Source organism: Zeus faber, assembly GCF_960531495.2.
Source record: "Zeus faber genome assembly, chromosome: 15".
Lineage (NCBI taxonomy): Eukaryota > Metazoa > Chordata > Actinopteri > Zeiformes > Zeidae > Zeus > Zeus faber.
This window is the reverse complement of record NC_137194.1, coordinates 14,227,318-14,239,817: the sequence shown is the minus strand read 5'-3', so window position 1 is coordinate 14,239,817 and position 12,500 is coordinate 14,227,318. Positions and strand designations below refer to the sequence as shown.

The following is a 12,500-nucleotide window of genomic DNA, read 5'->3' as shown; positions in this document are numbered from 1 at the left end:
GCTGATATGAATTTATACTAACATTGGAAAAAAGACGATACAAAGTGTAAACATTGACTCAACTTATTAGTGATTACTTATCATTCAACTTATATTCAGTTTATACTGAGTTCACAATGTAACGTTGGACTTTCCAAACACCAATTGGGACATAAAGCAACAGTTTAATAGTAGAAGCGTAATTTGTAAGTTGTGTGACATAAGGAGCATGCTGCTCTCTTCTAAGCGCCAACACTGTGCTTTGTGTTGGCTCAGCAGTCTATCTGCCTCTCTCCGTCTGTATCTCTCCACGTCACTCTCTTCCCTCCCGTCTCACCCTGCGCCCCTATCGCCTGTCCCATCGGGAACAGACCACGCTCCGAGCGCGAACAAAACAAACAAACAGGGCTACCGGCCCGCCCCCCCCCCAGCCTGCAGAGTTTATGTGGGATGAGGCGATAGCATCTCTCTCCCTCCATCGTCTCCATCGCGCCACGCTGCACTTCCCAAACACAGAGAAAACACACATCGGAAACGTTCACTCACACGGCCTTTTATCTGCCGCCGCCTCCGTCTTCTCCCTCGCCGCCCGTCGCCGGCGCTCCCTCCTCCCAGGCTGGTTTTAAAGTCATTAAAAAAAGGGTGCGGTGTTGATGTATCTGTTTATTTTTTGGCTAAACTCTTGTTTGTCGATCGTTGGATTGGATTGGATTGGATTGGACTGGCGTCGGCGTTTTTTTTTAACCAATACTTTGTAGCTTATTTTTTTTTTTTTTTGTCGCGGCAAAGTATTGTTATCAGAGCTGTGTGAAACGACGATGAGTTCCGACTGAGCGGAGGAACAAGGAGTGGGAGCGGGCAAATATTCAGATGCCAATTACCCGGGCGGACTCCCGCTGATTGAAATACAAGGTTAATATTGGAAACACACATGAACACATGAGGATAGGACGGCCAGGGGAGGGATGATCACAGACGAAGAGGAATGCTCCATCTCCATCTGCCCCAAAGAGCTGTTCCTGCACCTGGTACACATGAACCCGCTGTGTACGCAGTGCTGTCCAGGCGTAATATGACGAGCTCAGCGAGGAATCACACCCATATCGTACGTAAACAACAAACAAACAAAGGCAGAACGACCGGGAAAAAAAAAAGAAAAAAAAAAACCTCTGATAAAAACGCAGACAGACAGAAAGAGACTGATAAAAAAAAAAAAAAGACAGACAGATAGAAAGCAGACGGGAGTCAATGAACTGAGTCAATTTTCTCAAACTGATTTGAGAAAAGTTAATGTTTGCACGTACATGTGCGTGCATGTGCATTTGTGTGTGTGTGTGTGTGTGTGTGTGTGTTCTTCTAGAGCAGAGGGATCAGAGGTGTGGAGCTGCATTCTCTCACTCCCCACCAGTTTATTTTAGTGATTATAATCCCCCCCCATCAGCTCCGAAGGGGCCAGACTCCATAATGAGTCTCCCCTAGGGGAGGAGGTGATGATTGGTCCTGCAGCGGCAATTATCTTTACCTTTCCACCTCTTTCTCTCCTCTCTCTCTCTCTCTCTCTCTCTCTCTCTGTCTTTCTCTCCCTCCTCTTTTTACGTCTTGCAGACCGTTCATCGGAACGCTATGAAACCGCTCAAATCGCTCTGCGTCTCCAACCGAGCCCCCGAAATTCACAGATTCACAGATTCGCGCACGCACACACACACGCACACACACGCACACACACACACACACACACACACACACACACACACACACACACACACACACACACACACACAGCTGTACACCCCACTGAGGCAGGGGCGACTACCACCAGACCCCTGAGAGTGAAACCCAACCAGAGAACTTTGTGTGTGTGTGTGCACATGTGTGTGTGTATGTGTGTGTCTTGATGGGGCGGGGTCAAACCACCACTTGTTGATGCTGGTGCATCGAATTACTGCCAATCTGCCACATCCAATTACAGCTATGGACTGCTGACACACACTGCCTGCCTCTGTGCTGCCGTGCGATTGTGTATATGTGTGTGTGTTTGTGTGTGTACACGTGTGTGTGTGTGTGTGTGTGTGTGTGTGTGTGTGTGTGTGTGTATCCGCGGGTGTGTTTGTTGTGACCTCCAGCTGTGCAGTGCTGACGCGAGGAGCCACAAACGTCCGGCTGTGATTTGGCTGACTGGGCGCAGTCTGGGATATAACCCCGCTGTTGTTTTAGACACTTGTAAATTGAGCGTTTTATGTTGCGGCTGGGGATGTAATAACTAATTTAACACCGCGTGACTCAGAGAATTAATGGCAGAGTGCGTGTTCACGGCGCTACGCGCATCGTTTAATATCGTTGGCTGATTTTCAAATCGATGAGTCGTACTGGGGTGTCGCCCCGTTTGGTGCCCTACCGCCCACAGCACTCTACCACCCTCTGCAAATGTTCAGTCAACGCGTGAGTTTCCCTGCAAAAGCACACACAGCCCAAGTATCCCAACATGCAAAAAGGAAAGGCCAAAAACTGAATATTAGGCGTTTTGAGACAGAATCCCTGAGGGGAGCTAGGAACTGGGAAGGAACTAGCTAACACGGGTTTTTAAACACGGCGGTTGCCGGTGCAGCGTCGGCGTCCCTGAATCAGGTCCCTACAAAAGTCCCTCAAAAGACGTAAAACAACGATGGTCCCTGGTTCCTGCGGCGCGAAAAACGGCTAAAGGGTCATTTTTTCTCTCCTCTCTCGCTGATTGATTCCCCGGGCGGCGACCTGAATCGCTGTTTTTTTTTTTTTTTTCCTACGAAGCGGCGAGTGTCTCAGCGGAACGCGAGGAGCGACGGCGCCGAAGCCGGTGCCATCAGAGGCCCAACCCAAAACACCGGTTCTCGTCCCGTTCCGGCACCCTTTGAAACATTTCAGATTTTCCCGTCGTCTGAACCCCAAAGACGCCAGCTGGGCCCGCGCTTCTTCGGACTTGAGCTTCTGCGCCGCCGCTCCAGGAAAACTGTGGGTGTGCGAAGGCGGGGGAGAGAGGGAGCGGAGGAAGAGAGAGAGAGAGAGAGAGAGAGAACAGAACCGGGATGGGAGGGTTTATTATTTCTGTCCAGTGTTTTCTTTCACAGCTCCATCACCCGGTGCGGAGAGGGATCCTCTTTCCCTGCACTCCCTGTAGGTGTCGGAGAGGCCACACACACTGTATGTGTGGACGCTCTCCACTCTCTCTCTCTCTCTCTCCCTCACACACACACGCACACAATCAAAACACACATATGTACGCGCGCACACACACACCCACACGCATGCAGTCGTGGGCGAGCCGCTCCACATTCTCTCCCTCGATCCGTTGTCACTCCCCTCCGTCTCGGCGCTTTCCCTCTCTTCTCGGGGAGGTCCTCTCCTCTTTCTGCTCTCCCTGAAGCCTTCTTTCACTTCCGTCTTCTTTTTTTTTTTTATTATCCCTTTTTATTCCGTCGAGACACCGGATTCCTTCCCGATGAAATCGAGGACGTCTCCTAACTTAAAACTCGGAAGAGCTCGTGAGGAGCAAGCCTCGCGCCGCAGAACCCAGACCATGAAGGGTGTTAAGGCTGTGGTCTGGTTACTTATTCATACATATTTTTGTTGGTATCTTGACCGCCTCGGCTGGGTTCGCAGGATAATCCCTGGGTATTCGTGATGAAACTATCATGAACTGTTTTTGACTTTCACAGCCGAGCACGGCGTAGCGTTTTCCGCTCCGACCAAAATAATAATAATAACTAAAAGGGAGAAAACACGCTTATCACCTCCTTCTTGTCTGACTTCCTCCCCTCCCCACACTCAGCTCCCTCTCTCAGCTTCCCAGAATGCCATGCGGGAGACGACGGAGCAGATCAGGGAGCTGGAGCGGGCGCTGAGGGAGAGCATGAACACCTCCGCCCACAGGGAGGCGCTGTGGGCGCAGGAGGAGGCGGTTCGCAGCCAGGCGCAGAGACAGGTCCACCGTGGCCCGCGCTGACACGCATGAACCCTCGCACACGCACAGATTTGTCAGCGTGTTCGCGTTGAATGCACACACACACACACACACACACACACACACACACATAGGCATAGACACCTACACACACACGCACGGACACCTACACACACCCTTCATCCCTGGCAGCCTCTCCTCTGCCGTCGACGTGGTCAACCACGTCAGTCACCGTTAGTGCCTTCTGTCATTTTAAGGCTGTTGAGGAGCATCGGGCCACACCTCAATCACAGAAGGGCGCCCCCATGTGGCCAAGGGTGGAATTACAGCCAAACAGTGCCTGGATTAACATCTCATTTCCCTCCTGTTGTTGTTAATCTCTCTCACGGTGTCTTTTTCTCCTCTTTTTTTTTTTTTTTTTTTTTTTTTAACATACATTTATTTTGCTAACGAATAATGAAACGATTCAGTGGAGACCTCCTCAACTGATGGAAACTAAACGACTGTGTACAAAGCTCCAGCATGAGCTTCAGTGGAGAGTGTGAACTGCCTGGATAGTGTTTCAGGTCGAAAAACATTTTACACGACCAAATGTCACCTTTTTTTCACCTCTTACTTGGGGGTTATGTTGTACCCTGACTTACTTTAAAATTCAATTCATTTTTCCTGCTGGAATGTTAGCCTGGCCACCTCATTAAGTGGTTCAAATTGAGTGTGTGTGTGTGTGTGTGTATTTCCACGTATGGATGTGGTAATGTGTGTGTGCGTGTGTGTGTGTGTGTGTGTGAGAGAGAGGGAGCGAGAGAGAGAGCGAGAGCGAGAGAGTGTCTGTGGTGAGAAGAGAAGCAGAGCGAGGGAGTGTGTTTCCTTCTGGTGTGAGCGTGCATTTGAATGAGAATGACCTTGCATTACTTACGACTGCCACAAGTAACATGAGAGCGAGCGGCGGTTAAATCCAGTACCAAGTCTCCAAGGCAGAAAAGGTGGCTGCTTTGCCTCAAATCCATCGAGAGACTCTCTATCATACACGCACGCACGCAAGCACGCACGCACACACGCACACGCGCACACACACACACACGCACACGCACACACGCACACGCACACACACGCACACACACACACACAGACAAAAACAGTAGCTCAAAAATTCAGAGAGAGATTAGCCGTCAGTAGAAGCATGCAAGGCCGGTCGGGAGGAAAATAGATAAATAAACTGCAATATATTAAAAAACCTTAAATAATAAACAATAACCTGGGCTCTTACCGGGTCCTTGAGGTGCTTGAAGTGCTTGAATTTCATCCTCAGAAATATACTTTAAGTAGTGGAATACCCTGATAACAGCCCATTTTGTGCTGGAGTGCTTGAAAAAGACCTTTGAAAAAAAAAATGTATCATTGAAAGCCTGTGATACACCCCCTGGTTTTGTTATTCAAATCGTAACATAATGAAATTGTCAGCTTTTACAAAATAAATGATGCCAGGGAAATGTAAATTTAATTCAGCATGGTCGGAATTAGACACTTATCATTATAGATGACAATGAGATTAATAATAGATATATAGATATACAAAATAATAGGAATTAAGATATTAATATATATATATATATATATATATATTAATATCATATCAATTATAAACAATGTTTATTATTTCCATCATTATTATTATTATTATTATTATTATTATTATTATTATTATTATTATTATTAATAATAATAATAATTATTATTATTGTACACTGTTATATTATATTTTAATTAATTGAGATTACACTGAAAATGTACAATTAGTTCCTTAAAAAATAAACTAAATAGTGCTTTAAAAAGTATGTGGAACTCCTTGAATTTAATTTTGTAATGCCAGAATGAAACCAGAATAAAGCTCTTTATATCAATACTCAGTCAGACTTATTGGTAGAGTTTTGTTTTTTTCATTGACTGATTACATTATGCACCAACAAACAACGACAAATTGAAATGTAAATTGAATGTGTTTTGTCCAGCCGCCACAGGGCTGATGAGAGCGACGCTCCCCAATCGAGGAACGCGAGAGTGGGTACAGAATTAAAATGAAGGGAAAATAAAAAAGCACCAACGAAAACAAACCAAAGGTCAATATGAAAAACAAACAGAACTACTCAAATGAGCGACATTAATGGACATTGTAATACAGAACAAATCAAAATGAGGAAATACAGCATGTGATGAATTTGACTTGTGCAATCAGTCACAGACAAACAGACGAAATAGAAATACGGAAAACACAGAATGTGCGCTACGTGTGTAGGTATAACTATAGTTGGTGAATATTTCTGTGCAGAATGAATAAATATGTCCAGAAAATATGAACACTGATAACAATGGATAAGTTATAGATCTTAACCTTAATGGATGATATGGAGACTATGTTTTACGGAATGCGGTGAAATTCATCATGGAGACTCGATAGAGAATCGAGAGTCAAAGTTATCAGCAGCGGGGAAAAAAAACAGGTTTTTTCCGTCGCCACGGCGATCCCAGCCAAGCGCTGTCAACAGGTCGGGCCCACACGGGCCGCCAGCGCGGCGTCAACACTCAGGGAGGCAGCGAGTCAACACGCCATTAGCATGCTATTACACAGTCATCAAGCCAGCGCCATAATCCTGCCTCGGATGGAGGGAGAGAGAGCGCGAGAGAGGAAGAGAGGGTGTGGGGAGCAGGGGGACGAGCGAGAGGCCAAGTCCCCCGCTAAACCATCACCTGACCCTGGCACCGTTTCGCAGCCAGCCCGGCGTATTCTCACATTTTCTTTCTCCCCTCCCCTCCCCTCCCCTCCTCCGCTGTTCTGTTCTGTCCTTTCTTTCTTTCTTTCTTTCTTTCTTTCTTTCTTTCTTTCCCTCTGTCTCGGGAGTAATCAGTCTCATGATGTGTAATGCGCTGAAAGGCTCCCATCAGCCTGACCCGATGAAATGGAGCGTGGGTAATGCCTCGGGTCAGCGCTCTTCATCCCCCCCCCCCCCCCCCCCCCCCGCTTTTTTTTTTTCTCGCTCCCCTCGCCTCACCCGTTCTCTCCCTCTATCGTCCTGGCGTCCTGGGAACTTTTATCCCTCCTTCTTTCTTTCCCCCCGCCGCTTTCTCTAAACGTCCAGCGACTGCGTGCTCTCCACCTCTCCCCTGTGCGTCTCTTTTTTTATCCTCTCTTTTCTTCCCCTCCTTCCTCCTTCTCCGTCTCTCTCTCTCTCTCTCTCTCTCTCTCTCTCTCTCTCGCTCTCTCTCTTCGTGGCGTTTGAACTTGGTCTTTGAACCGGCCACGTCGACGCAAACGGACAAGAGGGATTTGGCCCTCGCCTCTGAGCCCCCCAATCAGCTTAGCGTCTAAAAGGGGGGCTTTAGGGGCCGGTCTCTGCGAGCCTTAGCCCCGACGGGGGGGAGGGGTGGGGGCGGGCCGGGGTTTGTGGGTGTGTGTGTGTGTGTGTGTGTGTGTGTGTGTGTGGGGGGGGGGGTGGGGTGGGGGGGGGTGCTTTTTGCCTTGAAGTTGAGCTAAATTAGCACGCACAGGCTCACGGCTAAGCTGATTAGCCCCCTAATTTCACTAAAATGCATTGTATTCCTTATTAATGATGTGGTTGTGAAGCGAGGGCTCGGCCGGGCGGCGGCGCAGCAGGGAGACCAGCGGAGGGGTGGTGGCGGTGCGGGTGGTGCGGGCGGCAGGGTGTGACGGGGTGTCAATGGGGTCGTGTGTCTGTGGGTCAGGGCGTCCGCAGGCGCCTCATAGAAGCCTTTCAATTCAGTTTTACAAACCTCGGGGCTTCGGTGATTAAAACCGTCGCTCGGTTTGAAACGGGCGAGGTCCCCTTTTCGCCGGCAATATGTTGTGGGATTTATCGATAGGTTTTCGCTTGTTTTTTTTGTCGAAAGAGTCAACATTTCCGACGTTGTGCAAACCCTCAACCGCCAACCCAAGGAAACTGTGATAAATGAGTTTACAGTGATGTAGTAAATATAGTTGTAGTAATTTGTAGTTCATAACCTGCCCATCCTCCCCTCTGCCTCGCGCCATAGAACCGACCTGCAATACTTACAGTTCTTTATCCAGCAATAAACTAAGGATTTGTCCAAAAATCTGTCTTAAATTTTGTTTGAAAAAAAAAAAAAAAAAAAGTGTTAAATTCAGCTCTGGGATGCCTGCAGAGCCTCAGCAGGCCAAAAAAAAAAAAAAAAAAAAAGTTTTCATTGCCGGATCCTTTGAGGAGCCGGAGGAGAAATCCAACATTAGAATCAGATAAGGGAAGGGACATAAAACATGCTCGATGATGTATGACTGTAAATGAGTCGGTTGGAACATCTTTCGGGGACGGAGCGCTGCGGCGGGTCATTTAGCTGTTGTTTCTTCTCACCCCCCCTCCCTCCCTCCCTCCCTCCCTCCCCCCTCCCCCCCCTCCCCTCGCTCTTTTGATTTTGTGTTCTTTATCTCCCTCTCTCTCTCTCCCTCCCTCCCTCCATATGTGATATTCATGAGAGGGGGAGTGAGCAGATTATCGGACATCTGCGAAACACACCTAGAGGAGCGGCGGAGACGGAGGGTGTCCCGAAAATGTGCGAACGATTTGGCCCCTTCATAAAAGAGGCCGGTTGCCTTTTTTTTTTTTTTTTACGTCCAACCCCGCGGAGCTCTTTTCCTTTCAAACCCTCTCTCTCTCTCTCTCTCTCTCTCTCTCTCTCTCTCTCTCTCTCTCCCTCTCTACACCTCCTTTTTCTTCGCTCTCAGATCCCACGGCTCGTGTGTCAAATCTTCAGAGCCTTTGAAAAGTAGAACAAAGAAACAGAAACCGCGCTGATTGATTATCGACCGATTATCGGAGCGAGCTCCGTTCTCATTGTGCAGCACTTGTACGACAATTAGACACTTCCTGTTTTGGGATAACGACGCCCCGGGGTCGCTTCCTGTCTGTCCGCGCGCGCTTGGATCGGACGTGGAGGCCTGTGTGGCCGCGGGGCACGTGCGTGTGTGTGTGTGTGTGTGTGTGTGTGTTTGAGGGATTTCACTTCACCTGCTTCTCAGCGAGAGAAAATGAGAGTAGAAGAGGATGGCGCGGGGTCAGCGGTCACGTCTCCCGGCTGACCTTTGACCTCTGGAGTCATTGCAGCCATTTAGTTCTGTCAGCCGGCCATCACTTTTTCCTTTTATTTATTTTTTTCCTTTCTTTCATTTTATGTTTGGAATTAGTCACGGCGCACGCACACACACACGGACGCGCGCAAACACACACACATGCACGCACACTAACACGCACGCACGCGCACACACACACACACACACACACACACACACACACACACACACACACACACACACCCCAGTGGTGGAAAAAGAAGCGTGCAGGTACTTTTACAAGTATCTGTATTGGCATATGTGTCACTAGAAACTGAATTTGAATTGCTCAGCTTGAATCATCGTATTAAAAAACTGAATTTGAATCCGATCATTTCAGTTTGTTTTGTTTCGCTTAAAACAATCTGAATAGCCTCATTTGAAATTGAACTAATTCGATTGGAGCTGAATTCTGATTAAGTTGAAACTGGATGTAATATTCTGAAATTGAATTAATTTGCTCTGTATCCTGTAACTGTATCCTCACTGAAAATGAATGAAATTGCAATTGCAATTCAAATTGTTTTCACTGGGACACACCTGGGTCTTTTTTAAAAGATTTTTTTTTCATCATTTTATTTCAATTCCAATTTTTCCATCTTCACACCGGAATAGCCTCACCCGCATGACGCAGCACGCGCCACATACGTGTGCCGCGTGCTGCGGTCCTCCGGCCGTGCTCCCACGGTGTGCTTGCGCCGTCCTGTACCGTACCACCGCCACCGACCCCGCCCGTGTCTCTTCTCGCCGCAGCTGGAGGAGCTGATGGGGGCGTTGGACAAGACGCGGCAGGAGCTGGACGCCACCAAGCTGCGCCTGTCCTCCACCCAGCAGTCCCTGCACGAGAGGGACGGACACCTCAACGTCCTGCACCAGGAGAGACGCAGGCAGCTGGAGGAGATCCTGGAGATGAAGTCAGTCTGCCTGTCTGCCTGTCTGTCTGCCTGCCTGCCTGTCTTGCTGCCTGTCTGTCAATCGTCTATCTTTTCTTTTAAAAACAGATCTCTCTATCTATCTATCTATCTACCTATATCCATCTATTTATCCATCTGTCCATCTGCGGGTTTTTATTGTTAAACTGTCACTTCATTTATACCTTTCTTCCTCCTTCACCTCATGTCTTTCTGTTCTGCTGTCTGGCCAGAATAACACATCACACACGACCACATGTCCAGCATTTATGGTTCCGTTCTCTTTTTTTTTCCTTTTCTTTTTTCTTTTTTTTTTTTTTCTCCTCGTTCTCCTTTTTTCCTTTTCGGCCGAAGGGAGAATGGAGCATACCTAGCTCAAATGCAGACTTTACAGAAGTCATGTATTTGCCACTTGCTGTTATGCTCGCTCACGTTGTATGACTCTGTGTTACTATGTGCATATCTGGGTGCATGGAGGTGTATTCTACACAGATCAGGGATCAGATCCTGTTTTAAAGCTCCACTTATTGATGACAGGTGTTGGACGGAGCAGTGATCGTGGGTCCAGAAACACTGTCAGTGGCTGCGTTTCAAGGAACACGTCTGAGCGTGTGTGTGTGTGTGTGTGTGTGTGTGTGTGTGTGTGTGTGCGCGCGTGCGTGTGTGTGCGTGTGTGTGTGTGTGCGCGTGTGTGTGCGCGAGTTTTGGCGATGTGTCCGCGGAGAGGCTACATGTGTGTTTGCTTTGAGTGTTCTGATGGAAGGAACATGAGGCACATATCAGCTTGTCATGTGCTGCGGAGAAATGCCTTTAATGTCGACCATTCAGCACAGTACAAAAGAGAAGGCTGGCACACACACATTTAAAACACTACTTTAAAATCCATTATGCCTCTGCAAACCCCTCTGATCACACTGAAAGAATGTGTGTGTGTGTGTGAGTGTGAAGTGTTTGTGCGTATGTAACAATCTTTGCTCCATGTAATTTTGCCCGGTCCAAGTGTGTGTTTGAAGTTGTATTAGTGTGTGTGTGTGTGTGTGTGTGTGTGTGTGTGTGTGTGTGTGTGTGTGTGTGTGTGTGTGAGTGTGTGTGTGTGTATGTGGGGGATGGAGGGGTTGGGTGTACATTCCAGTATTTGTGGTGTGTGAGAAAAAAAAAAACCCACATACTTGTGTGTGGTTCCATGTGTGTTTTTGGAGAATGTGCGTATGTGTGTGTGTGTGTGTGTGTGTGTGTGTGCGTGTGTGTATGTGTGGGTGTGTGTGTGTGTCTGTGTGTGCATGCGCGTGCATACGTGCATACGAACCGTCTCCCTGTCTGTTCTAATTTCCAACTTCCAAACAGTGCTGAGGATGTTTAGCTGTGGAAGGAACATGCATCGCATGTGATACAAGACACACATCCATGCTTCCAGGTATGGAAGTCAAATGATGACCTTGCTCGAGGACTTAAATCATCTTCATATTTGGTATTTGCCCGTGGAGAAGGTGGTCAGAGAAGGCAGGCTTGGTGCGATGGTTAGCTGACACAAATATCTCCCAGTGCATTGGATTCTTTGGCTCATGTTTGGGACTTAGTGTCAATACACGTCTGCAGTGGCAGGAACTAATGGGGGTACAGAGGGCATGAATGTGTGTGGTCTTGGAAGCTAAAAAAAAGTTTAGTGTGTGTGTGTGTGTGTGTGTGTGTGTGTGTGTGTGTGTGTGTGTGTGTGTGTGAGACTGTGTGAGATTGTGTGTGTGTGTGTGTGTGTGTGTGTGTGAGGGGTATAGTTGGGGGGTTCAGGGTCACTGATGATAAGGATTAAAGGACTGTTGAATTGCGCCGGGCCGGGCAGCGTGAGAGTGACTTACATCTGAAACAAGCCACAGAAAGTCTCCACCGCACAGAAACTCACATTTAATCACTCACGGCTGCAGATGTGCACACAATGTGCACACACACACTCGCCCCAAAAAAAAACAAAAAAAAAAAACGTCGGGTTTCTTTTTTCCTCCGTTTCGAGGGGCCAGGCCACCGCAGCTCATTCAACTGCCTCCAGATAGCGGAGGGGAAAGCTAGAGAGAGATAAGGTGGAGAGAGAGAGAGCGAGAGAGAGAGAGGAGAAAGGAGGGAGAGAGAGAGAGAGAGAGGGAGATGGAGTGTGAGAATTAGACACAGAAAGAGAGAGAGAGAGAGAGAGAGAGAGAGAGAGAGGGAAAGCTATAGATATAGTGATGGAAAGACAGTTGGAGAGAGGGAGAGCTCGTCAGCTGGAGAGGCGGAGAGAGGGCGAGAGAGGGGTAGAGAGAAATAGAGAGAGAGAGAGGACTGGAAGGGAGGGCTTCACAAACTGAAGTATTTCAAATTTTAGAAATCATGAGAGAAGTTTGAGCGCAGGCCAAGTCTCCCTCACCCCAGCGCAGCGTTTGTCAAGAAGAGCAGCTGAAGGAAACCATGTGAGGCAGCACGTTCCTCTGTGAACCTGCGTGTGTGTGTGTGTGTGTGTGTGTGTGTGTGTGTGTGTGTGTGTGTGTGTGTGTGTGTGTGTGTGTGTGTG

General features: G+C 48.0%; 1 protein-coding gene across 1 annotated transcript in view; it reads left to right on the top strand.

The window, feature by feature from the left end:
* Positions 1-12,500, top strand: part of LOC307241186 (ERC protein 2-like) — a gene marked incomplete at its 5' end in the record, with an annotated part of 125,583 nt that overhangs the window by 73,702 nt on the left and 39,381 nt on the right. Inside the window, 2 exons of the mRNA XM_080015222.1 lie at positions 3,782-3,934; positions 9,804-9,964. Coding sequence (XP_079871348.1) covers positions 3,782-3,934; positions 9,804-9,964 — 314 coding nt within the window. The remainder of the gene's footprint in view (positions 1-3,781; positions 3,935-9,803; positions 9,965-12,500) is intronic.